Here is a 27,259-nt window from a genome sequence, read left to right as displayed (position 1 = left end):
GCAGCCCACAGAGGTGTGCCAGAACACACATTCTGACCCCAGCTGGTTGAGTGCCTGCTTAACAGCCTGAAATGGAAACTGGGACCTCATAAACTAACACTCAATTTGTCCTGGCACATCCTACAATTACTCATCATAGTAAGATCCGGAAAATCTCAACTCGAATGGGAAAGAGCTATTAGCAGAGCCAACACCAAGATGATACAGATGCTGTAATTACCTGACAAGAATTTTACAGGCACTATCATAAAAATGTTCCAAGGCACATACACTAAATCTGGGAAAAGAGGAAAAAATAGAAATTTTGTGAAGAAAATGAAGATTTAAGAAGAACCCAATAACAACTTGAGAACTGAAAAAAAAAAAAAAAGAAAATGTAAAACTCACTGAACGGGCTGAACAGCAGGTGGAGGTGACATTTGAAAGAAGCCGTGAACCGGAAGACAGAAAAACAGAAATTATCCAATTTCAACAGGGAGAGAATAGATTTTGAAAATGAACAGAATCTCAGTAACAATATGTGGGACAACAAAATGATCTAATATTCTTGTCACTGGAGACTCAGCAGGAGAGAATGAGTATAATGCTGAAAAAATAAAGAAATAATGACTGAAAACTTAGCAAATTTGAAAAAGAAACTCACACATTCAAGAAGTTAAGCAAACCCTAAACAGGATAAGCTGAAAGAAACTTATGCCTGGATACATCATAATCAAATCCCTGAAAAAGAAACACAAAGAAAAATCTTGAAAGCCACCAGAAACAAATGTGTTACTTGGTGTGAACAGTAAAACTATTACTGTGACAGCATGGTTCTCATTAAAAATCATGAACTCCAGAAAGAAGCATTTTTCAAGTGCTGAGAGAAAAAAAGCTGTCACCAAGAACTCTATATTTAGCAAAATTATGTTTCAGGGACAAAGGTGAAATAAAGGTATTCTCAGAAGGGAATCTAAGGAATTTGTTGCTAGCAGACCTGCTCTAGTAAAAACAAAAAAAATGCTATAGGAAGTTCTTCAGATGGAAAGGAAATGACAATGGCAGGAACCCTGGAACATGAGGAGGGAGGAGGAGCAGCAGAAAGGGCATGTCAGTCTTCCACAGTTGTAAAGTGTGGATGGTTCAGAAGGACACTTGTGGATCTAGAGTCTGAGTGGCTTAGCAGGTTCTCTGTCTCAGCATCTCAGCCCAGGCTGCACTCAAGTGCCATGGGGCTGTGCTCCTTTTGGGATCTTGAGGTCTTCCTCCAAACTCACATGGTTGTGGAAAGAACTGGATTCCTCAAAGTTGTAGGACTGCAGCCCTCAGCTCCTGCAGTCAGCCACATGCTCCTTGCCCCCTGGCCCTCTACGGACAGTTCACATCACAGCAGCCTGTCCTACCAGGGCTCCTGTGACCAGGTTACACCACCTGCAGCAAGGCATGAGTCCCTGCGCCACTGTCAGGTGGAGTCAGTGAAGCCCCACAGAAGCTCTGCATGCACCCCAGGCTGGACTTGCACACTACACCCAAACAGAAAAAGGATTTAAATGGGAGTAATATCAAACAGGTCTTGCAACACAATGCCAGAGAGGTGGCCAGGGCACAAAGCTACTTGCCACACCACAAACCAACAACTTGAATGAAAGAAGATAAACAAAAGGCACCAGCGCTGAGATTACTTGGAGGTTGGAATTAATCTGACAAGGATTTAAAGCAGTCATGATAAAGATGCTTCAGTGAGCAATTACATACACACTTAAATAAAAAACAGGAAAATGTCAGCAAATAAACAGAAGACATAAAAACAGAATAGAAGGGAAATTATAGAACTAAAAAAATGTGATAATTAAAATTAAAACTCTCTGGACAATTGTTCAGAAGTAAATTGGAGATAGTAGAGGAAAGAATCAGTGAATGCAAAGACACTAGAAATTTCCAGTCTGAACAAGAGAGAATATAGACTTTAAAAAAGAAGAAGAAAAACAGGAACTTGTGAGACGATTACCAAAAAATCTAACAATTGTATCATTGGAGTCTTGGGAAAAAAGGAGAAAGAGTATGAAGCAGAAAAAAATATTTGAATAAAAATGACTGAAAATAATTTTTTTTTAATTCAACTAATCCAAAAGTAGGCAGGAAAAGATGAAAAAGAAGACAAGGAACAGATGGAACAAACAGAAAATAAATAACAACCTGGTAGACTTAAATCTAATTTTATCACATGATGTTAAATGTAAATAATCTAAAATACTCAATTAAAAAGGCAGAGATTGTCAGATGAGATGAAAAATCAAAACCCAACACATGCATCTAAAAGAAACTCAATTAAATATGAAGACATATAAATTCAATATAAACATAAAAATTAAATATAAAAACTTTTATATTTTATAAAAGGATGGAAGAAGATACACCACCAGGCAAACACTAATAAATAGTATAACATTAGTATAATAGTGCTTATATTAATCTCAGAAAAGTAGACTTCAGAAGAAGGAATATTACCAGTGATAAAGATGAACATTACAGGATAATGAACGGGTCAATTCATCAAGAAAACATATATCCCTCAAAAAGTTAAAAAGAATTACTATATGATCCAGGAATTCCACTTCTGGGCATATACCCCAAATAATTCAAACAGGGATTCAAACAGCTATCTGTACACCAGTGTTCATAGCAGCATTATTCACGGTAGCCAAAAGGCATGTGAAGTGAAGTCGCTCAGTCCTGTCCAACTCTTTGCAACCCCATGGACTGTAGCCTACCAGGCTCCTCTGTCCATGGGATTTTCCAGGCAAGAATCCTGGAGTGGGTTGCCATTTTTAAACAACCCAAATTTCCATCAACAGATAAATGGACAAACAGTGGAATGTTATACAACCTTTAAAAGGACTGAATTCTGGGGCTGCCCTGGTGGCTCAGTGGTGAACAATCCATCTGCCAATGCAGGAGACACAGGTTCGATTGAATCCAGGAAGATCCCACATTCCAAGGAGGAACTAGGTCCATGAGCTACAACTATAGAGCTTGGGAGCTGCAATTACTGAGCTTATGTGCCACAACAACTGAAACCCATGCACTCTAGAGCCTGTGCTCCTCAACTAGAGAAGCCACTGCAATGAGAAGCCTGTGTACAACTTAGCGAACAGAAACAGAGGAGCCCCTACCCACTACAACTAGAGCAGTATTCTGAGCATTTTTTTAAAAAAATATTCAGAGATTAAAAATCAAAACCTGGCTACTATTGGCGCCATTTTCCCCTTTCTGAGCAACACCTCACTCTTGGAGCTACAGGTAGTTTGCTGTGAAATTAGTTCTTTAAGCAAAAGCCATCTTGTGTGAATCAACTAAGAAGGCTAGGAAGACAAATCCACACGCAGAGTGTGTCTATTCCACAAGGATAAATCAATACCCCTGTCCAATAAGTCAATTGGAAGGAGTGGTCCAATGGAATCAACAACCTTGTGCTCACAGATCTGTTCTTCCCTGGTGGCTCAGAGGTAAAGAATCCACCTGCAGTGTGGGAGACGCAGGTTCAATCTCTGGGTCAGGAAGATTCTCCTCAAGTAGGAAATGGCAACCCACCCCAGTATTCTTGCCTGGGAAATCCCACGGGCAGAAGAGCCTGGCGGGCTATAGTCCATGGGGTTGCAAAGAATGTAACATGACTGAGCAATGAACACTTTTACTTTCTCATATCTGTACACAAGAATAGAAGCTCTAGGACAGGAAGCACTTGCCCTCTGCTCTACCTCTAGTGCCCAGAAGGGTGCCTGGCACATATCAGGGCCTCAGTATCTATTAGCTGAATGAATACACTCATGTGCCCTACAGCACACACACACACAAAAGCAGAGTTTGTCTTCTATTTCCTGAGTCACGTTTTCTGCAAGATGAGCTCTTCCTCTTTCTTTCCAAGATGTTCCTTTCTCCTCTTTCTTTCTTCTGAGCTCTCCTGTTCCCCCTGCTATAGTACATACAGTTGCTGTACCATTTTTTAGCTTTACTGAGATAGTAAGACATAAAGTTAATCAGCCTAAAATATACCTGAGTATTTCACTTGGTATCATGTTTTGGAGGTTTCAGCTCAGTTCAGTTCAGTTGCTCAGTCATGTCTGACTCTTTGCGACCCCATGAATAACAGCACACCAGGCCTCCCTGTCCATCACCAACTCCTAGAGTACACTCAAACTCACATCCATTGAGTCGGTGATGCCATCCAACCATCTCATCCTCTGTCGTCCCCTTTTCCTCCTGCCCCTAATCCCTCCCAGCATCAGAGTCTTTTCCAATGAGTCAATTCTTCGCATGAGGTGGCCAAAGTACTGGAGTTTCAGCCTTAGCATCATTCCTTCCAAAGAAATCCCAGGGTTGATCTCCTTCAGAATGGACTGGTTGGATCTCCTTGCAGTCCAAGGGACTCTCAAGAGTCTTCTCCAACACCACAGTTCAAAAGCATCAATTCTTCGGTGCTCAGCTTTCTTCACAGTCCAACTCTCACAACCATACATGACCACAGGAAAAACCACAGCCTTGACTAGACGGACCTTTGTTAGCAAAGTAATGTCTCTGTTTTTCAATATGCTGTCTAGGTTGGTCATAACTTTCCTTCCAAGGAGTAAGTGTCTTTTAATTTCATGGCTGCAGTCACCATCTGCAGTGATTTTGGAGCCCCAAAAAATAAAGTCTGACACTGTTTCCACTGTTTCCCCATCTATTTCTCATGAAGTGATAGGACCTGATGCCATGATCTTCGTTTTCTGAATGTTGAGCTTTAAGCCAACTTTTTCACTCTCCTCTTTCACTTTCACCAAGAGGCTTTTTAGTTCCTCTTCACTTTCTGCCATAAGGGTGGTATCATCTGCATATCTGAGGTTATTGATGTTTCTCCCAGCAATCTTGATTCCAGCTTGTGCCTCCTCCAGCCCAGTGTTTCTCATGATGTACTCTGCATAGAAGTTAAATAAGCAGGGTGACAATATACAGCCTTGACATACTCCTTTTCCTGTTTGGAACCAGTCTTGTTCCATGTCCAGTTCTAACCATTGCTTCCTGACCTACATACAGGTTTCTCAAGAGGCAGGTCAGGTGGTCTGGTATTCCTATCTCTTTCAGAATTGTCCACAATTTATTGTGATCCACGCAGTCAAAGGCTTTGGCATAGTCAATAAAGCAGAAATAGATGTTTTTCTGGAACTCTCTTGCTTTTTCCATGATCCAGTGGATGTTGGCAATTTGATCTCTGGTTCCTCTGCCTTTTCTAAAACCAGCTTGAACATCTGGAAGTTCATGATTCACGTATTGCTGAAGCCTGGCTTGGAGAATTTTGAGAATTACTTTATTAGCGTGTGAGATGAGTGCAATTATGCGGTAGTTTGAGCATTCTTTGGCATTCCCTTTCCCACCTACAAAACATGTTTTAGCATATATCAGTACCTTATTCCTTTCCATGACTGAACAGTATTGTATTGTTTGGATAGAGCACATTTTCTTAACGTGTTACCCATCACTGGGGGCTCTCTAGGTGACATCAGTGGTAAAGAATCCACCTGCCAATTCAAGAGATGCAAGAGATAGGGGTTCAATTCCTGGGTAGGGAAGATCTCCTGGAGTAGGAAATAGCAACCCACTCCAGTATTCTTGCCTGGGAAATCCCATGAACAGAGGAGCCTGGTGGGCTGTAGTCCATGGTGTCACAGAGAGTTGGGCACGACTGAGCGACTAAGCACACCACGTGATCACTTGGTGGACATTTGACTTGTTTCTACTTTTGACTGTTATGGATATTGCTGCTATGAGCAAGTTTCTGCATATACCTATATTTTCTTATTCTGCCGGGGGTGGGGGGCATGTATTTAGAAGTAGAATTCACAAGTCAAAAACAGTTAACTCCATGCTTGAAATTTTTTAAGAACTGCCAGACTGTTTTACAAAGTGGCTGCAATCGTTTTCCATTCCCACCAGCAATATGTGACGGTTCCAATTTCTCCCCATCCTAATTCTTGTTTGACCATCCTTCCTATTGCAGTTATTCTAGTGGATATGAAGCTGTTGTCCCTTTCTATCATGTTGTTGTATGATGTGGGCAACCTCATGGTACTGAGTGAACAGATCTCCCTGCTTGTTTCCTCTCTGAGCAGTGTGAAAGCCATATTTTGCGTTCCACGTCATGCTCTGGAGCCTGACTGCCAGAGGCGATGTGGGAAGAGCTCAGCTGAGACTGTTTTTCCTGGAGTATCTGATCTCTCGTCTCTTCACCCAGGTTTTCTAAATGTCCCTGGCAGCGTTTCCTGCCCCCTGTGTAGGAGGTGATGCCATAACCTCTGGTGAACATCCCAGGCTCTGGATCCATTCTCTAGCTCGATGTGGAACCCCCAGCTCCATCAGAGTCCATCCTGGTTGCTCTCCAGCTGCCCTGTTCACCACACCCCTCCCCCATGGACAGGGAATGATAAGGATACTCAACCCACTCCCAGCTAGCCGCTCTCCTGAGACAGAGTCCCCAGATTGTGGTGATTCACCACCAATACCACTTGCAGGGGTAACCTGGCACACACAATAACTTTTTATTCTCTTACCGTTTCTGGATTTTTTTTTGCGGTGGGGGTGGGGGGGTTGTCTTTTTCCTCATCTCTATTTGTTGGCTTGTTCTTTGCGGCAAGGAGGCGCCAGTTTAACCACCTGTTTGTCTCACTTAGTATTTGCAAACGGAGATGCTCTGATCCAGCTGCTCTCTCCAGATCTCAGCAATGTGTTTAGGTCTCTAGCTTACTCTTTAGCTTACTCCTGAGACGCTGGGCCACAACACAGACCCTGAGCCCTGCTCTCCTGCAGTCTCAGTAAACCACGTCCAGTGTCTTAGTCAAAGCTGCCTCCTCCTGTGTAAAAGCATGCTTTTAAAGCACAATTTCCATACTTCAAATCCAAGAATTTATACCGAACCGCATACCCTCTAACCTTATGACAGTTCACACACTCTGGCTTGGACAGAGGGGAACTTGAGCACACATGAAGGAACCTGCCTGCCTTTTCAAGTTCTCCTGACATATCTGAAAAGCAGCATCAGTTACAGCGTGCTTTCCATTCACTAACGGAATGAATCAGAACTATCTGCAAATTTCTTACCTGATCATGTGCCAAAAATGCAATTCTGGCACAAAGTACTTTAAAAGTGAAGCAAAGTTGTGTGGCATACAGAAGACATCTTTACATTTTAAATCTTGAAGTGTAAAAATCTATTCTTTCCCTTTTTGGCTACACAGTGACGCATGTGGGATCTTAGTTCCCCAGCCAGGGATCAAACCCATGACCCTGTGGTGGAAGCATGGAATCTTAACAACTGGACTGCCAGAGAAGTCCCTTGAAACATAAAATCCTCTAAAAATTTTTATAGGCACCATAAACCAATGCTCCTCAGCAATTAGCAAGAATCAGATTCACGTGGTGCTGTGGCCAATATTTATTTAGAGCCAACTTCTGTATGTTGCCACCCTGCAACCGTCTCACCCGCCAGAGTCCAGAATCCCACTCGGGTGCTTCAATACCTGCAAGACACCTATGGCATTCATTCAGCAGCGGATATGAGGGCCACTGTCTGCACGACGCTGCGCTGGGGACAGTGATGTGGAGAGAGCAATAAGTAACACACCACCTGCCCACCAGAAGTTACTGAGGTGAGTGGAAGAATGCTGACAAAGCAAGATAGACGTGCTTCAAAGTAGTGACACACGGCGTGCTGCAGTGATAAATTCTGAATTTCTAGAGTACCGTCATCTGAAGGTGGTGATCAACATGGTGCCCAGCCTGTGATGAGCTTCCCCATGTAACAGCCTCTGATCAGAGTTCCCACAACAGGGGAACAGAGTGTAAAGGTCAGACCCAAACAAGACAGTTGGCTGCCAGCTGAGGCTCCTGCAACTGACTAGAGATCACCCCCACCCTCTCTGCTGCCCTTTGAACATGCCGTTCTATTAGACTTCCTTCAAGTTAGGCAGACCAAAATGGAGGAAGTCTTGTTCAGGCTTCAGCAGCAGGAGAGCAGACCTGTAACCTGCCTGGATTCTGCCTCTGTGACAGAGCACAGCAGGCGCAGATCTTAGCAGCCATTGCTGTGCATCATTATTCTGCACAGTTACCAGGCAATGGGCCCTGCTCAGCTATTGGTCAGTGCCTCTTAGCCAGGATGGAGACCCTGGAGGGTGACAGCTGTGCCTTGGGATCTTGCTCTTTCTTGTTGGGACAGACAGTAACATTCGTTTGGTGGAGATTTACAGGAATATCATTACCTGATCATCACTGGGCCTCAGGAACAAAGGAGCTGAAACCAAGAAATCTTCAACAGCTAACCACGCCCCTCCTTCCCCTTTTGTTTTATAAAGGGCTCTGCTAAGTTTTCAGTAACTTTGGGGTTCTTAGGGCATAAGCCACCTATCTCCTTGCATGAACGTATAATAAACCTTTCTCTGTTCCAAACTCCAATGTTTTAGTATTGTTTGATCTCACTGAGCATTGCACACACGGACTTGGGGTTTTGGTAACACCTGGATTCTGTGCCTGCTGGCATGTGTAGCAAGTCAGGCAGCACTTTAGATTAGGAAGGGAGTAGGTCTTGAATTTTTGAGTCCCTGAGGATCTGGTCAACCAACCCCCACCTTCCTACCCCCCGCTCCAGAATCTAACAAAATCCTATGATTCACAATGTGAAAAGAACAGCACTGTAAAAAGGTTAAAGTCAACCAGAGCTACATTTTTGTGCACAAACTGATGATATCACTTTGCAGCCGGGATCACATGTGACAGCCCTGGAACTGTCTCACCCATGGAGTGGACACACTGCCCAAGACCCTCTCCTGCCTGGGATTCCAGACTGCTCTAACAAGGAATTTCCCATAACTGTTACGTCTGGTTGTAGGTCAGCCCAATCTAGTGATGAGTATGTTGTTACTTCTATTGTTACTATTTATATTTTTAATGACTGTACATTGAAATTAAGTTTAAAAATCTATAAAAAAAATCAAAATTATTTATGTGTGTAACGAGTGGTTTGTTTTGCTAACAAACCCTTCAAACCTAGGTTCAAAATTAATCCTTCACAAGTAGAGTTACTGGCAAAATAAGGCCCATGTATGAATTCCATGGACTATATATATAGTCCATGGGGTCGCAGAGTCAAACACGACTGAGCGACTCTCACGAGTTCCTCACTCATAACTTTTGAGAACCTCTTCATCTTCCCACTAGTTCTCTGAGGCCACTGGCTCCATCAAATCCTTGATAGGAAATATCCCCAATTTGCTTATATTCTTTAGGTTCCTTTAGGTGTTGTTTTTAGTCACTAAGTCACGTCCAACACTTTTGAGACCCCATGGTCTAACCTACCAGGTTCCTCTGTCCATGGGATTCTCCAGCAAGGATTCTGGAGTGGGCAGCCATTCCCTTCTCCAAGGGATCTTCCCAACCCAGGGCTCAAACCCACATCTCCTGCATTGGCAGGGAGACTCTTTCCCACTAGGTGACCAAGGAAGCTGAGGCCTGCATGTAAAACGGCTTAGGAAGAAGTTCATCCATTGTCTCTTGTGCATTCAGAGTCTTTTCAGTTTTCACCTTTCAAACACTGGACACTGGTCATTTAACTCAAGACCCCAAAGCCATATAGATGGCCAGAAGTCAGGATACACAATGCACACCGCCAGCAGTTCCTGTCACCTCCCTGCTCCTCCTCATGTAGGAGTAATAGCAGTGGAGATTCTCTTCTATGCAGAGCTGAATATGGAGCAGATTCTTGGGAAAGCTTTACCATAATTAACAAAGGCCCTGCTTCCTGGAAGGACAGGTCCTCCTTGAAATACCTGCTCAGCCCAGTCTCAAGTGCCCAGGTCAGGTAAGAAAGTGTCCTGTCACTAGAAAAGAAAGTCTCAAGCAATCCGAGCTGCCCACCTGAAGTGCTGCCTGTTCCGTGCCCAGGCTCATGGTCCCAGGATAAAACAAGTGAAGACTGGCTGCTTCTGGGAATATGACAGGAAAGCAACTGTAATGGGGAAGCCCCACCTAGTGTTCAGGGCTGGAACTGCTACTTGACCAGACCAACACACACCTGCCCATACACAACTCCCGGTTCCTAAAGGGCAAGGAGGACCTTCCCTGGTGGTTTCAGTGGTAAAGAATCCACCTGCAATGCAGCAGAGTGGGTTCGATCACTAGGTCAGGAATATCCCCTGGAGGAGGAAATGGCAACCCACTCCAGTATTCTTGCCTGGGAAACCCCATGGACAGAGGAGCCTGGCAGGCAGAGTTGGACATGACTAAGCAACTAACCCACTACCACGAAAGGGTGTTATAGCACCAAATGATTCAGTGCCCCTTTCAGGTAAACTATAATTTATTCTGACAAAGAAACACGTTTTTGTCACCTGAGGTTTATGGAGATATTCTCAAAAATATTTTATAGCTAAATATCTGATAACCTGGTTAATTACATCTGGCTATTGACACAGATGTTTAAAAAGTAACACTCTGCTGTCATGGTGGGCTTGCTAAAGATCACTGGCCTTGTGGAACTGGCTGTATGTGAGAGTCTACATGAGAGGCTAAAAATACTATTCACAGATTCTTGATGTTCTTCCACAAATCCCTAAAAATGAAGCATACAGAAAGTATACAGGGCTTCCCTAGTGACTCAGTGGTGAAGAGTCACCTGCCAATGTAGTGGACATGGGTTCAGTTCCTCGTCTTGGAGGATCCCACATGACGTGGGACAACTTAGCCCATCACCATAATCACTGAGCCTGTGCTCTAGAGCCCGGGAGCCACAACTACTTAAACTCAAAAGCCCTACAGCCTGCGCTCTGCAATAAGAGAAGCCACTGCACTAGCCCCTGCTCTCTGCAACGAGAGAAAAGCCCATGCAAAAATGAGGACATGGCACAGCCAAAAAAATTATCGTTTTTTTTAATTTAGAAAAGCATACAGAACAGGTTACATATGAAAAGCTGAGTATGGTCAAAGCCGAACCAGATGTTAAGACACTAGAAGAGCAACTTCAGGGAGGCCAAAGAGGTGATTCTTCAGGCTGAAAATAAACTAAGTCTGGGAAGAAAAATGGTTCGGTGGAAATCACGGGAGTCTTTAGTGGAAGAGCCTCCTGTCAACCAATGGAAATGGTCAACATAAATATCGTTAAATGACTTGTGTGTTGATGGGAAACTGATGTAAATAAATACTGTTATATCAGGAAAATAGAAACACATACCCAATTTAAAGCTCAACATTCAGAAAACTAAGATCGTGGCATCTGGTCCCATCACTTCATGGGAAATAGATGGGGAAACAGTGGAAACAGTGTCAGACTTCATTTTTGGGGGCTCCAAAATCACTGCAGATGGTGACTGCAGCCATGAAATTAAAAGACGCTTACTCCTTGGAAGGAAAGTTATGACCAACCTAGATAGCATATTGAAAAGCAGAGATATTACCTTGCCAACAAAGGTCCATCTAGTCAAGGCTATGGTTTTTCCTGTGGTCATGTATGGATGTGAGAGTTGGACTGTGAAGAAAGCTGAGCACCGAAGAATTGATGCTTTTGAACTGTGGTGTTGGAGAAGACTCTTGAGAGTCCCTTGGACTGCAGGGAGATCCAACCAGTCCATCCTAAAGGAGATCAGTCCTGGGTATTCACTGGAAGGAATGATGCTTAAGCTGAAACTCTAATACTTTGGCCACTTCATGCAAAGAGTTGACTCATTGGAAAAGACCCTGATGCTGGGAGGGATTGGGGGCAGGGGGAGAAGGGGATGACAGAGGATGAGATGCCTGGATGGCATCACCGACTTGATGGACATGAGTTTGAGTGAATTTGAGGAGTTGGTGATGGACAGGGAGGCTGGCGTGCAATTCATGGGGTCACAAAGAGTCGGACACGACTGAGCGAGTAAACTTAAATGAACCCAATTTAAAGAGAAAAATGCAAAAAAGCCTGTAAATGTTTTTAAAGAAAGTTATTAAAACCCAAAGAGACTTACAAAAACAAATGTGAAACAATTAATAAAATGGAAATAAAAACATACATATCAATAATAACCCAAACTATAAAGGAATTAAATGCTCCAACCAAAAGAAACAGACTGAATGGATACAGAAACAAGACCTGTGTATATGCTGTCTGCAGGACACCCACTTTAGACTTAGGGACACATAAAGACTGAAAGTGAGTAGACGGAAAAAGATATTCCATGCAAATGGAAATCAAGAAATAGTCTTTATCACATAACACAGAATTTAAAATAAAGACTGCTACAAGGGACAAAGAAGGACACTACATAATGATCAAGGGATCAGTATAAGACAATGATTAATGACTGCATATACAGATCCAACCAGCACAGTCACACCTCAACATATAAGGCAAACGCTAAGAGCAATGACAGAAGAAATCAACAGTAACATAGAAATAGTGGGAAACTTTAACACCCTACTTATATCAATGGACAGATCATCCAGAGAGAAAATCAGTTAAGGAAACACAGGCTTTAAATGACACATTAGGTGAGATGGACTTAATTAAAAATTCCACCCAAAAGCAGCAGAATACACATTCTTTTCAAGTGCACTCAGAACACCCTCCACGACTGACCACATGCTGCGTCACAAAGCAAGCCTCAATAAATTCAAGAAAATTGAATATCAACCATATTTTCTGACCACAATGCCACGAGGCTTGAACTCAACTACCAGGAAAAACCCACAAACAACACAAGTGGAGACCAAACAATATGCTACTAAACAACCAATGGATCACTGAAGAAATCTAACAGGAAATCAAAAATACCTAGAGACAAGTGAAAACAAAACCACAACAATCCAAAATCTGTGGGATGCAACAAAAGCATTTCTAACAGAGAGGTATACAGCAACACAAGCTTACCTCAGCAAACAAGAAAAATCTCAAAAAAACAACCTAAACTTACACCTAAAGCAATAAGAGAAAATGCAAAAACAAAACAAACAGACAAAAAAACCACAACAAACTTGGTAGAAGAAAAGAAATCATACAGATCAGAGCATAAATAAGTGAAATACAAATTTTAAAAAATAGAAAAGATCAACAAAACTAAAAGCTGGTTCTTTGAAAAGATAAACAAGATTGACGAACCTTTAGCTTGACTCATAAAGAAAATGAGGTAAGGGGCCCCAATCAATAAAATCAAAAGTGAAAAAGGAGAAAACTACAACTGACACCAGAGAAATACAAAGAATCAGTGAGACTATTACATACAACTATATGCCAAAAAAATGGACAACCTGGAAGAAATGGACAAATTCTTAGGAAAACACAACCTTCCAAAACAGAACCAGAAAGAAACAGAAAATATAGACAGATCAAGCATAAGTAATCAAATTGAATCTGTGATTTAAAAACTTCCAATAAACCAAAGCCCAGGACTAAATGGCTTCACAGGTGGAGTCTATCTAACATTTACAGAAGAAGTAATACTTATCCTTCTGAAACTCTTTCCAAAAACTGGAAAGGAACACTCCAAAACTCTTATAAGGCCAGCAACACCCTGATCCCAAAACCAGAGATATCACAAAAAATAGAAAATTAAAGGCCCATTATCACTGATGACCAAAGAAGCAAAAAATCCTCAGCAAAACAGTGGCAAACCGAATCCAACAGTACAGTAAAAGGATCCTACACCATGCATGATCAAGTGGGATTCATCCTAGGGACGCAAGGACTTTTTAATATCCACAAATCAGTCAATGTGATGCACCATACTAAGAGACTGCAGGAAAAAACATATGATTTTCACACTAGATGCAGAAAAGCGTTTGATAAAATCTAAAATCTAGTAACTCTCCAGAAAGTGGCTATAGAGGGAACCTACCTCAACATAATAAAGGCCATACATAACAATCCCAGAGCTAACATCATACTTAACAGTGAAAAGCTGAAAGCATTGCCTCCAAGATCAGGAACAAGACAAAGATGCCCTCTCTCACCACTTTTATTCAACAGTTTTGGAAGTTCTTGTCAGAGTAGTCAGAGAAAGAAAAAAAAAGAAATAATAAGGGCTTCCCAGGTGGCTCAGATGGTAAAGCGTCTGCCTGCAATTCGGGAGACCTGAGTTTGATCCCTGGGTCAGGAAGATGCCCTAGAAAAGGAAATTGCAATCCACTCCAGTATTCTTGCCTGGAAAATTCCATGGACGGAGGAGCCTGGTGGACTATACAGTCCATGGGGTTGCAAAGAGTAGGACACGACTGAGCAACTTCACTTCTACTTCCAAACTGGAAAAGAAGTAAAACTGTCACTGTTTGTAGATGTGATACTATAAGCAGAAAATTCTAAAGGCACTACCATATAACTACTAGGGCTCATCAATGAATTTGGTAAATTTGAAGGATACAAAATTAACATACAAAAATCTCTTGCATCTCTATACACTATCAGTGAAATGTCAGAGAGAAATTAAGGAAACAATCCCATTTACCACTGCATCAAAAAAAAAAAAAAAAACATTGAAATAAACCTACCTAAGAATGCCCATACTCCAAGGACTGAAAGATGCTGATGAAAGAAACTAAAAACCACAAACACAAATGAAAAGATATGCCACATTCTTAGACTGGAAGAATCAATAAAGTCAAAATGACTATACTACCCAGGGCAGTCTGTTGATTCAATGCAATCCCGAACAAAAATACCAATGGCATTTTTCACAGAACTTGAACAAGTAGCCAAAACAATCTTGAGAAAGAAGAATGGAGCTACAGGGTACTCCCTGGCTTCAGACTATACTAAAAGCTACAGTTATTAAAACAGTATGGTACTGACACAAAAGCAGACATAAAGTTCAACGGGTCAATTAATTTATGACACAGGAGGCAAAAACATACAAGAGAAGAAAAGAGTCTCTTCAGTAAGTGGTCCCGGGAAAACTGGACAGCTACATGTAAAAGAATGAAACTATAATATTCTCTAACACTATATATAAAATAAACTCAAAATGGATTAAAGATCAGATACTATGAAATTCCTAGAGGAAAACATAAGCAGAACACTCTTGGACAAAAATTGCAGCAACATTTTTTTGGAACTACTTCTAGAGTCTAACAGAAGCAAAGCAAAAACAAACAAAAAGACCTAATTAAACTAAAAAGCTTTTGCACAGGAAAGGAAACCACAAGCAAAACAAAAAGACAACATACAAACTAGGAGAAAATATTTGTAAAAGAGGCAACCAACAAGGCTTAATCCCCAAAATATACAAACAGCTGGTATAGCTCAAAAAAAAAAAAAAATCAATCAAATAATGAGCAGACGTTCTAAATAGACATTTCTCCAAGGAAGACATACAGATGGCCAACAGGCATATAAAAAGACTGTCACATCATTAATTATTACAGAAATGCAAACGAAAACTATCATGAGGTATCACCTCACACAAGTCAAAATGGCTATTATCAAAAAGTCTAAGTTATCAACAATAAAGGCTGGAGAAGGTGTGGAGAAAAAGGAACCCTTCCACACTCTTGACAGAAATGTAAATTGGTTCAGCCACTATGGAGAAAAGTATGGACACTCCTTCAAAAACCAAAAATAGGACTACCATATGATTCAGCAAACTTACTTCTCTGGCATATATCCAGAAAAGATGAAAATTCCTAACTTGGAAAGATACAAACACCCTAATGTTCATAGCAGCACTATTTACAACAGCCAAGGTGTGGAAGCAACCTAAATGTCCATCCACAGAGGAATGGATAAAGATGTGGTACATATATACAATGGAAAATTACTCAGTCCTTCACTGGAAGGACTGATGCTGAAGCTGTAGCTCCAATCCTTTGGCCACCTGATACAAAGAGTTGACTCATCGGAAAAAACCTTGATGCTGGGTAAGACTAAAGGCAGAAGAAGGGGACGACAGTGGATGTGATGGTTGGATGGCATCACCAATTCAACAGACACGAGTCTGAGCAAGCTCCAGGAGATGCTGAAGGACAGGGAAGCCCGGCGTGCTGCAGTCCATGGGGCTGCAGAGTCAAACAATGGAGCAACTGAACAACAAATAGTTACTCAGCCATAGAAAACAATGAAATAATGCCATTTGAAGCAACATGGATGAACCTAGAGATGATCACACTAAGTGAAGCAAGTCAGACAGCGTAAGACAAATACCATATATCACTTGTATGTGGAATCATAAAAATTATACAAATGAACTTATTTACAAAACAGAAACAGACTTGCAGACACAGAAAAGAAATTTATGGTTACCAGAGCAGAAAGGCTGGGATAGATAAACTGGGAACTGGGGATTAACATACACACGGTACTTCTCCCTATAGTATCCTTGTCTGGAAAATTCCATGAACAGAGAAGCCTGGTGGGCTACAGTCTGGGGGTCGCGAAGAGACAGAATCAACTTAGTGACTCAACAACATACATAACTGAATCACTCTGCTGTACACTTGAAACACTGTATATTGACTATACTTGAATTTTAAGAAGTTAACTAAAAATGTTTTTGCAAAAAAGAGTTTTTGGATTAATAAATGTTTTTCTTTCCAAGAAAGGGTCTACAACAGATCTTATAAAGACTCAAAAGCATTTATCACACTGACACATTTTTTAACATTTCCACTTGTGTTAATGAACCAGCCAATTATAAATAAATCTATTAGAATGGACTAATACCCTGAAAAAGAAACATTTCACTTCTTAATAATAAAAGAAAGTTGCTATGATTATTCAAGATTATGTTTTAATATAAAAAACATAACACACCCGTGGCGGATCCATGTCAATGTATGGCAAAACCAATACAGTATTGTAAAGCAAAACAAAGTAAAAATAAAAATTTTAAATAAAAATAAATAAATAAAAATAAAAAACATAACAGAAGCCTGCAAAAATTTTAAAGTAACTTGTAGTTTTATTTATTTTCCAGTACTCTTGCAACCTTTTGTATTACTAACAAAACTGCTATCACAGGAACCAGACACAAAATTTCTGCATTTATTTCAAACAATCATACAGAAAGACCATACTACACAGACATTATTACATTGTAAAACTCAAGAGATGACTGAAGTTTAGATAAATAACTTTATTTAGCTGAAGAATGAAAAGATTTTCACTCTCTGCAATTATAGCTCAAATGTTTTTTATGGCAGATGACATTCAAGTTGGAGATACAAATGATACACTCTGAAGTAAGTAATATAAAACTCAAGTGTAGGAACTAAACAGATTTTCAGTTGCACAGGTCGTTCTTCCAGTTTAAATTTTTTCACAGAAAAAAAAAAGATTGCAGGCAAAGAAAACCAAATTCCATATAAGCATGGTTCACCGTTTTTTATTTTACCTTCATCAAGGCAGGCAAAGTACAGATGCTGTACATTAAACACACATACAAGTCCCTCAAACCACGTGGATTCCCACAGGCAAAGCACATTTCCTAAGCTCCGCTCCTCTCTGAAGCATGTAACTGCAGCTAAATGTACAAAGAGCCGTCCGCTGGTCCCACGTAGCCAACTCCAATGAGCAGGACGTCGATCAGCGTCCATATTCCCAGGCCCCCGAAGCTGAAGAGCTTGCCGAGGCCTTCTCGCCACTGGCCCAGGTAGAAGCGATCTGCTCCAAACCCACCGAGGGTGATGCTGCAACAGCAAAGAGGCCTGCAATGCATCAATGGCTCCCCAACTGCACCAGCTGGGGCTCAGTTAACCGTGCTGACTCACATGTGTGAAAGGGCCTCAGATCAGCAGACCCTGGATGAGGACACAGAGATCATCTCACAAATGCACACCACCAAACAATCACAGGCAAGAAGACTGCTCACATGTCAACAATGAACACACACGAGCTGTAATGAAATCTAATCCTTCTCTTCTCAAGAAAATCTAGGTTGCTACTTTTTTAAGCAGCAAAAACAACAGTGCATCTGGGAGGGCAAAGCAGGGCTAGTCTAACAGACAGAGCAGCAATGTGGAGGCTGCAGGAGCATCTCAAGGCAGCCAGCCAGCTGGCCACCTCATCCAGCCTTGACCTGTGTCAGTCAACCCATGTGAAAAAGCGCTGTGTTAGGAAAAAATGACTTGTAAGGTTCCTTCAAATTCTAACATCTAACAATATTCAGACAACTTCTCATTGCTTTTCTTTTAAAATTTTTATTATGGAAAATTCTAAAACATACACAAGTTAAAAGAAAGCCAACAGCACCCATGTTTATTGTTTTTAGTCGCTCAGTCGTGTCTGACACTTTGCGACCCCACAGACTGTAGCCCACCAGGCTCCTCTGTCCATGGGATTCTCCAGGCAAGAATACTGGAGTGGGTTGCCATTTCCTTCTCCAGGGAATCTTCCCAACCCAGGGATCAAGCCTATATCTCCTGCATTGGCAGGTGGTTTCTTTACCACTGAGTCACCTGGGAAGCCCACAACCCAGCCCCAATAATTATCACCATGTACACAGCCCCAGTTCATCACACCCTTTCCTTCCCACCCCAACCCGAGAACCATGAAGCAACTGCCAGGCAGCATCACATTCAATATTCGGCAAGAAACCATGTTGAGCCCAGAGAAGAACTCTATTCTTACTGTTTAAAAGCCAGCTGTGAAACGTGTCATAGTAATTTAAGATGTTCACAATGAGGGGAGACTGGTTGAGGGGTGTACAGAACGCTCTAGCTTTGCTTTTGCTTTTCTGTAAATCTAAAATGAATCCAAAATAAAAAGTTTGTTGGGAAGCAGAAAGTCAGGTGTTATTTTCAACGTGAACTACTGTGTCAAAGACGCTGGGCAATCTCACCTTTGCTGTGTCTGACTTTCTGTCGTGGCCCCCTCTTTTCATTTTCCAGGGGAGCCTTCCTGCCAGACAGGACCCTCCACTTTCCTAGCCAGACCCTCAAGCAGTGGTCCCCAGACAGAGGCAATACCTGGAGGCGCTATTGACTGTCACCACTGGGGTAGGGAGACTTGTAAACAACACCCAATAAATGGGAGTCCAGAGAGGATGCTACACACCCTACTCTGCACAGGATGCCCTACAACCAAGAATTCTTGGCCTAAACATCCACAACGACAAGGCTGAGAAGCCCTGCCTACATCCCACCATACAGTCCCTGGGCTCTCAACGTAAACTTCCAACAGTGGCTGCACAACTTCTGAATCAGGGACCATTTAGCCAGCAGCCCACCTGCCCCTCCCTCTGGTGGGGGTGGGGAGAACTGCTACAATTTCCTTTTCAAACTGCTGAAAAGTTTAACAAATGTAAGTATATTTTTATGTAAAAATTGTCTATAATTATGCTTGAATAGTGGAATTACAGGTGATTTTCAACATTTATCTTTTGTCATTTTTGTTTTTTCTAGTTTTCAATACTGAGCATGTATTTTTTTTTATGATTTAGAAGAAAATTGCTGAAAATTAAAGACAGTCATAAGCCTAGCTACTTTAAATAGTAGGCAGCACTTCACTGACTCACAGTACACTCTGAGTGGGAAGACTGACTGGTTCTAATGAGCTCCAATATTGACTCGAGTCACCTCCAGAACGTGCAGGCATCTTGGGAGGAAAGCCAGCAACAGGCCACTAAGTTCCACAAAGACAGCAGTCTGGACACCTCAACGGCCCCCAGTAGCACAGTCCCCGTGGTTTAGCCAGCCCGTGGCAGGGCCCGAGGGAGCAAAAGAGGAGCACAGAAGAGCCCAGCAGCCACAGCAAACGCCCAGTGGTGCCTCTGCTCTCCAGCAACAGCGCTTACCTCAGCGCCAGGGCTGTGGACCACTTGTATCCCCCGGTCCAGTTGCAGTAGACCATCTTCAGAAAAGTGCGGTTACCTAAGAAAGGGAAACACTCCACAATGAAACGTGGGTATAAAAATACTCTGGCAAGAGACTAAGTTAAAGGTGGTGGTCTTATGATTTATAACCTAAAAAGACAACTCTCTTCACAAAAATAAGTGTTCACTACCTTGAATGCTAAACAGAAAGCCCTAACTGTCCACGAGCACAGGCTTGTGAGGAGCACAGGTTCATGAGGACCACAGCTTGAAGAAGGTGAACCACCCCACGTGATGTCAAGGTGTGGATGACCAGGCACCAGGAGGGGAGGAGGCCACACAGGACCGACACATCCCATGGACACAGGGCACAGATGGTCCGGGGGTCCTGGGACATCTGGCTGCTCAAACTGGAGAAAGTGAGTCTGATTCCACCTCACACCATACACCAAACCGATCCTGGGAAACTAAAGACCTAACTGTGAAAGGCCACAGTTACAACTTTTAAAAGAAAGTACAGAAAATTATCTCTGTGAATCTGGAGCAGGGAAAGGCTTTTTGCAACAAAAAAGGGCTAACTATGAAAGATGAAAAACCAACTAACTAAAATTTTAAAGTTGTGTTCAAAAGAGACCAAAAGAAAGTGGGGGAAAAAGTTAAAATTCAGGAGAGGATTTTAAGGCCATCAAAGGTTACTATCCAAAATATAAAAGAATTTATAGAAGTCTATAAGAAAAAACAAAACTTAGGGACGAGTGTTGGAGAGGATGTGGATCCTCACTAACAGCTGTGCACCACTGGCAGGAGTGTGAACAAACACAATCACATGGAAAAGAACACATGCCAGAGAGTGCATGCCAGACACACCCCTGTACACGTGTGACAAGAGACACAGAAGCTTGAAGAGCAGCACAGTTTGTACAAAAAAAAAAAAGGTAAATAGTCCAAATACATCAGAGAGCAGATAAACTATGATACAATCTTACAACAGGTTATTATAAAGAAGTGAAAAAAGAAGAGGACAAGCTGAAGAATCTTAGAGCCATAATGATGAAAAGAAACAAGTCCCAGGAGACCATAAGCAGCCTGCTACTACTTCACACATTTACTGAATAATATACCATACTGTATTCTAGCACATACATGCTGCTGCTGCTGCTGCTAACTCACTTCAGTCATGTCCAACTCTGTGTGACCCCACAGACGGCAGCCTACCAGGCTCCCCCGTCCCTGGGATTCTCCAGGCAAGAACACTGGAGTGAGTTGCCATTTCCTTCTCCAGTGCATGAAAGTGAAAAGTGAAAGGGAAGTCGCTCAGTCGTGTCCGACTCTTAGCGACCCCATGGACTGCAGTCTACCAGGCTCCTCCGTCCATAGGATTTTTCAGGCAACAGTACTGGAGTGGGTTGCCATTGCCTTCGGGACAACCATAAAAAACTTAAAGGAAGGGATTGGGATCATAAGAAACCTCAAAAGGGTGCCACCCCTAAAGAAGAGGCAGGAAACACTCTGGCAGTTTCGATGGCATCAGATGTTTTGGCTGTTAACCTGGGGGAGACTCAATCACACATTATGCTCTACACCTTATACATTTTTATTTTATGAAATACTACGTTTTAAAAGATAACAGAACTGGCATAACTAAAAGGTGCTGGTAAACATTTTTGACTACACAATTGAAACCTAATTCTCAAACTTCTGTGATGGTTCTGCAAGTACGCCTGAAGAAGAGCACTCTGCCCAGAAGCCTCCCTCAGCCGACTCACCCAGGCAGTGGATGTGGTCCCGCACAGTGCAGTTGGTTGCATAGCGCTGCCGAGGGCAGGACACCGCCCTGCAGTTGCTGGAGCTGACGCACTCGTAGTCAGCCTCCGGGAGCTGCCAGCAGAACCTGCAGGTCATGTTGAGGACGAAACTCTTCTGGGATTTGAAGTCTGGATCCTACAAAGGACACAGCTATTCAATCATAACCCAGCTTGTCAATATGTCAATAAAACTACATAGTTACAAGGTAGAAGTGTCAAAAACACTTCTATTTAAGATCTAGGAGGAAGTGGTGGACAAACAGGTACCAAGCCAATATGTATGCAAAACAAATGCGTATGCCATGATCTAGGATCATAAGTATATAGCCCAAAATATATACCTAAGAAAAAATACCTAGATAAACGCACATCAAACTATCAAAGGTTATCAGGATAAGATTACTTCATCACTGTTACTTTGGCTAAATTTTTAATAACACACACGCGTACTTACATAACACAGAAGAAAGGCAAAGGCACTTGATGAAGCCCCAGAGACACGAGAGAGCTGTCAAGGCAGATGAGTCCCTCTCCTCAAAGTACTGTGCAGTACGTGGGAGTCCGGGCCCAGCTGGACGCTCCTGGAGGAACAGCCTGCCTACCGGGTCTCAACTCTTCCTAGGAGTCCCTGAGGTCCTGAGACCCAGGGCAGTCACTGCTATTACACTCCGAGGAGTACCCAACAGGACCCACCCAGAGGCACCTGCAGAAGACCATCCCCAACTTAGAAAGAACCTCTTGGAGAGGTTCAGCCAGTGCTACTGTGGCCCTGAGCCTCAAAACAAGAGTTTTCCATTTCAACTTTAAATTTGTTTTCTGCCTGTAAGAGCACCCCATGTGCTTATATGTTGCACATTTGGAAATTGGAAACTGGTAACTTCTTCAGAGAGAAGCACTGTCTAACCTTCTTTCATTTTTGCTTCCTGTGATACAGTTTTACATACATGGAATTATACTGAAAACATTTTGTACCCTTTCACCACCACTTGATATTATGCTATAAAACATACTTTTCAAAACTGTATTTAAATGGTAACACAATCACCTCGGGAAGTATCATATTTACTAATTTTTTTTTTATTAATGCAAAAACCACTTATAAGGGCAGTATTCATGAGTGTAAGGCACTGCTTGATTTAAGCATTATTATTGTAAATGTCTGCATATTTCTAGTGATGCATCTGTAACACATGTTTCTTATCAACCTGTTTTTTTTTTCAACACTGGGCAGACAGTGTACATGGCACAAACTTTGGGAGACAAGAGGAGAATAAAGATATGGCTGGCCCTGCCAGGCCCTCAGCACTGAGCACAGCTCATCCATGCTGGTCTTCCAGGGAGTCTGTTCTATGCATGGGCATGCTTACGTCAGATATGATTCTTCTTTTTCTAATTTAATGTTCCCACTGATAATTACTTTCACTTAATTCTAAGGTATCAGTAAACATCTCTGGAGCTGCCTAGTTCTTCTCAACAGCTGGAAGGTATTTATTTCACTACACAGTGAGCTGCAAAGTGAACTGCTCTTTCTTGGACATTCAGCTTGCTTCCAACCTTGCTGGGTGAACAATGCAGCTAAGAATATTCTTAGGCATACTTATGTGTATCAATGTGCAATAAATAACACCTGTTAGATGAATTCCTAGATATGGAACTGCCAGGTCAAAGCTTACATGCATCTGTACGTTTCAGAAAGAAAGAAAGTGAGGTCACTCATTCGTGTCCAACTCTTTGCAACCCCATGGACTGTAGCCTATCAGGCTCCTCCGTCCATGGAATTTTCAAGGCAAGAGTACTGGAGGGGGTTGTCATTTCCTTCTCCAGGGGATCTTCCTGACTCAGGGATAGAACCCATATCTCCCACATTGCAGGCAGATGCTTTACCTTCTGAGGCACCAGGGAAGCCTGCAGCTTTCAGAGATGAGACAAACTGTCTACCACAGGCTGACTAATCCACCCATCTACTGACAAGACACAGCAATGTTTGTCTCTTACACCTTCAAGAAAAGTGTTATCAAACTCTGACTGTTTTGCCAATCTGACAGGTTAAAAAAATGCATTAATTTGTATTAAACTACGAGAAAATTAAGCACCTTTCAAATACAAGTTGAAAGTCCACCTGTATTTCCTTTGCTATGAACCATGTGCTCATGCTCTAGCACCATTTTTCTACTGGAATGTCATCTTTTTCTCATTGGCTTTTTGGATGTATTGATACATTATGGGTATTAGTATATTATTTGTCACATGTGTTCAAAAAACTTTTTCATTGTTTGTCATTTATCTCTGGCCTTTATGCTTTTTAAGGTCATGCAGAAACCTCTCATCTTTAGTAGTCAAACGTATAGATTCTTTCTTGTATAACTTCTAAACTTTATTTCATACTTAGAAAAATATTCCCCACTTTGAGACGATAACAAAACTCTCACACTTTCTCTGGTACTTTGAGGTTTCATCTTCTCACACAAAGTCTGGCATCTATCTGGAATTTACTTTGGACAAAATAGGGATTCTACTTTTTTCCCATGGGCACCTGGGCACCCTAGCATTCACTAAGTCCACTTTCACACCACAAAAAAGTACAGACCCCAACAAGAGCTCATATGTGGTAAATACCTTTCCCTCTTTGACACAATTGTCATTATTGAGAATACAGAACCTACCTAAAGGAATTAAACTTGCCTCACTTACACTAGCAGACTGAGCTCTCCTCCAAGTAACAGAAACAAAAACCATTTCTGTCAAACACATCTCCAGCTGATGTCAGCTGGCCTGGCAGTTTCCATTACAGCTGGATTTCTGCACTTACTTCTATTTATATACATTATAAAACAATTTCTTTGACTAGTGTCATCCAGGTGAGATTCCCTTGGCTTGAGTCCCTATAAGTGCACATTAGAAGGATGAGAAGAGTTTATTTCCTTCTATTAATCTGAAGTTCAACATAAGGTGAGGGGAGGGAAGGGGGTGAATGCAACAGGTGAGAGGAAGAATGCTTGCGTATACACCTGCAATGATCTTAAAGACCAAGGGAAGAACACGCGGCCGGCCCCAAATCACAGCCACAGCACTCCTGGGACCCACAGCTCCTGACAGCCAATTGTTTGACTGCTCTTCGTTTCTGAGAAGAAACAGACCACCAGATGCTCTTGAGATTACCTTCAAAAGCCACCTCTGGGGGCTGGGTACCTGCTACTGTACAGGATTAGTGTTGACTGGCTAGCCACGAAGCAGGTGAGATGAAAGCACTTGAGGTGTGAGGAGGGAAAGAGTGCTTCCAGGGCGTGTCTCAGCCAAGGGTTGAGAACGGACCAGGGACAGGATCAGCTAGCAAAAGTCCCTCCCTGAGTTTTGTCATTTCTCTACCTTTGTCATTTCTCCTGTCCTCTGCTATTTTCTGAAAAATGAAACCACCTGTTTTTTGTGAACACCTAAAGGAGGAAGAAATTAAAAACTAAGTTTCACTCAGAAACCAGTTGTGAGAGATGAATGTCCAAGCCACTAAGGCAAACAAAGTAGGCTCATTCTGGGAAAAGCTCTCTTCAGCCATCAGGGTTTTCTCATTTTCCACAAGGTACCTACTATGTGCCAGACTTACGAAGCATGTGATTTCAAAAGCCATCAAACAGGTTTTGTTATTAGGTGAGTAGGGAGAAAATTCTATTTAAGATGAAGCAACAAAGACTAACTGATAATCCAAGGGCGGTCATGAAGACTCCCCGCCAGCTAGCTCAGTTTTCCAGAGCGATTTCAAGAGCAACACTGATACACGAAAGTGACAAATACTGAAGTTTACCAACACTACATCCAGATGCTGAGGCCACATAAAATTTCATGCCCCCCTGGAGTGAAGCCTCCCTCAGGCCCTCTCCTGATACTGGACTTCAGGAGAAACAGAAAGAGCCTGGGTTAGGGGGAGGGGAGAAACTTTCTAATCTAGCCCTCTGCAGACCAGGCTCCAAAGGACAGCTGGGGAAAGGTATCTTGTCTAAGTGAGAATCACTGGGTCAATGGAAATCTGCTAAAGAGAACATGACCTAGAATCTGTGTTTTCTTGACCACCTCCCACAACAAGGGCTCCACAGAAACACTTTAGGAAAAGCTGCTCTAGGTCCATCTCCTGATTAAACGGGAGACAGATGAATAAATCTCAGAGCTGGTCCTGGCAAGGCCAAGAGTAGACACTGCTTTGTTATTCATTTCTACTCTCTATCTCACCCAGATGCTGGGACTACAACGAAGTGTGCAGTAATTTACCTGGTCCAACCATTCAAGAATGCACATATGTGAATCTCCCTGACCTGGTCACACTCAGCAGGTGTAGGGCTGCCTCCAGGAACCGAGCTCTGAAGCAGGTGTTCTGAGAGCTGTAAATATTAGAGACAGGCTGCAGTGTGACAACTCTAACAGGGTCATTGCTGATGCACAACAGTGGGTGCCCTTGAGCCTGTTCTATGCCCTACTTGTTATAAGCAGTCTGACAATTACTTCAGTTTAGTCTTATGTCAGAAAACTGCTATCTGAATCCTTACACCAAACCTTGCTGGGAGACAGAAGTTTCATCTGATAAAGTGGACTTTACTCCTCAAATCTTACTTTTAAAATGCAGAGTACTTTCTCAATTTTCCCCATGTTCACATCTAAACTCTATTTATAACTCAAGCTTTACAGTGAGTTTATTAAGAATTCATAAGTTGCAGTACTTACAACACAGGTAACAGAAGGTTTGACTGTGCAGTCAAAAGTGACAGGCTTCCCATAGACACAGGAAAAATTGGTCTTGCAATCTATACAGTCTGCAGGAAGTCTGCTACATAGGCCATTGCTCGGACACTTCATCACATAAGGTGGGATATCGGTACTTTCTGCAAGGGGCAAGAGAGAAGCTTATTCTCTTAGAATATGGATTAGAATAACAGATAAAAGCAATTTTCCAAGGTTAAGGAACACAGTCATGAGCATAACATACATATATGGTGCCAGTAATAAATCAGGACTGCAAAAAGTTTATTGTGTTACAAGATAAAAAAACAAAGGCTTACAGATGGTAAAGTTTGTTCAAGATCACAGAGGGCGGGTGGAACTGGAATCAGAATCCACATCTCTCCGTTTCCAATCCACAGTGCTCTTCACTTGAATTCACTAATTTTTAAGTGAAGCCACTGACCCTCTAACACAATCAGTACAACAAGGAACCACCCCCAGAAGATATACTGTCATTGTTACACAACGGTACTTCCACAAGGCACAATCTGCAAGGAATATGCAGTTTTACACTACCAAAGTACAAATAGTTCTTAATATTAGCAACTTATTCAGTGGGTTACAGTTCTTTTTTTCCAGCCAGCCTACCCAGGAGTATAATATATTGCTATGAGTTAAGAGATGACCAAAATTGTAAACACTGTTCTCAGGAAGGAAGAAAAGCTCTCAAAAACTGTCCGAAAGACTCAAAAATTCTCGTGCTTTTTCTATAAAATAATCTATGTTTTAAACTCAAGTATGCTGATGTCTTCTAGCAGACTTTAATAGAAGGAATAATATATGGCTGCTAATTTCAGTTCACTGAAGTAATGGAACTCTACAGGGATGAAACTACGGAGAACAAGGTTTCGTTCAGCAAAGCACACGGACACTCATTTAAAACTGATCCATGGGCAATTATGCAAAATATCAGAGTAC

General features: G+C 42.1%; 1 protein-coding gene and 1 pseudogene across 4 annotated transcripts in view; one reads left to right on the top strand and one right to left on the bottom strand.

Moving 5' to 3' along the window:
- Positions 1-647: 647 nt before the first annotated feature.
- The window catches only part of TM2D3 (TM2 domain containing 3), a 28,815-nt gene continuing 2,203 nt past the window's right edge, over positions 648-27,259 (bottom strand). For 3 of the 4 annotated variants that reach the window (XM_068991305.1, XM_068991306.1, XM_068991307.1), the window contains 4 exons: positions 26,285-26,442; positions 21,539-21,713; positions 19,755-19,830; positions 17,110-17,649 (listed from right to left, as the gene is read on the bottom strand). In XM_068991305.1, coding sequence (XP_068847406.1) covers positions 17,484-17,649; positions 19,755-19,830; positions 21,539-21,713; positions 26,285-26,442 — 575 coding nt within the window. In that variant the 3' untranslated portion in view covers positions 17,110-17,483. Of the gene's footprint in view, positions 721-17,109; positions 17,650-19,754; positions 19,831-21,538; positions 21,714-26,284; positions 26,443-27,259 lie in introns of those variants that run through there. The other variant, XM_068991308.1, reaches the window with a different exon arrangement.
- On the top strand, positions 10,506-11,154 carry LOC138095425 (NADH dehydrogenase [ubiquinone] 1 alpha subcomplex subunit 5-like; annotated as a pseudogene).

The sequence above is a fragment of the Capricornis sumatraensis genome, chromosome 19, assembly GCF_032405125.1.
Source record: "Capricornis sumatraensis isolate serow.1 chromosome 19, serow.2, whole genome shotgun sequence".
NCBI classification, from domain to species: Eukaryota; Metazoa; Chordata; class Mammalia; order Artiodactyla; family Bovidae; genus Capricornis; species Capricornis sumatraensis.
This window is presented reverse-complemented; position numbering and strand designations above follow the sequence as displayed.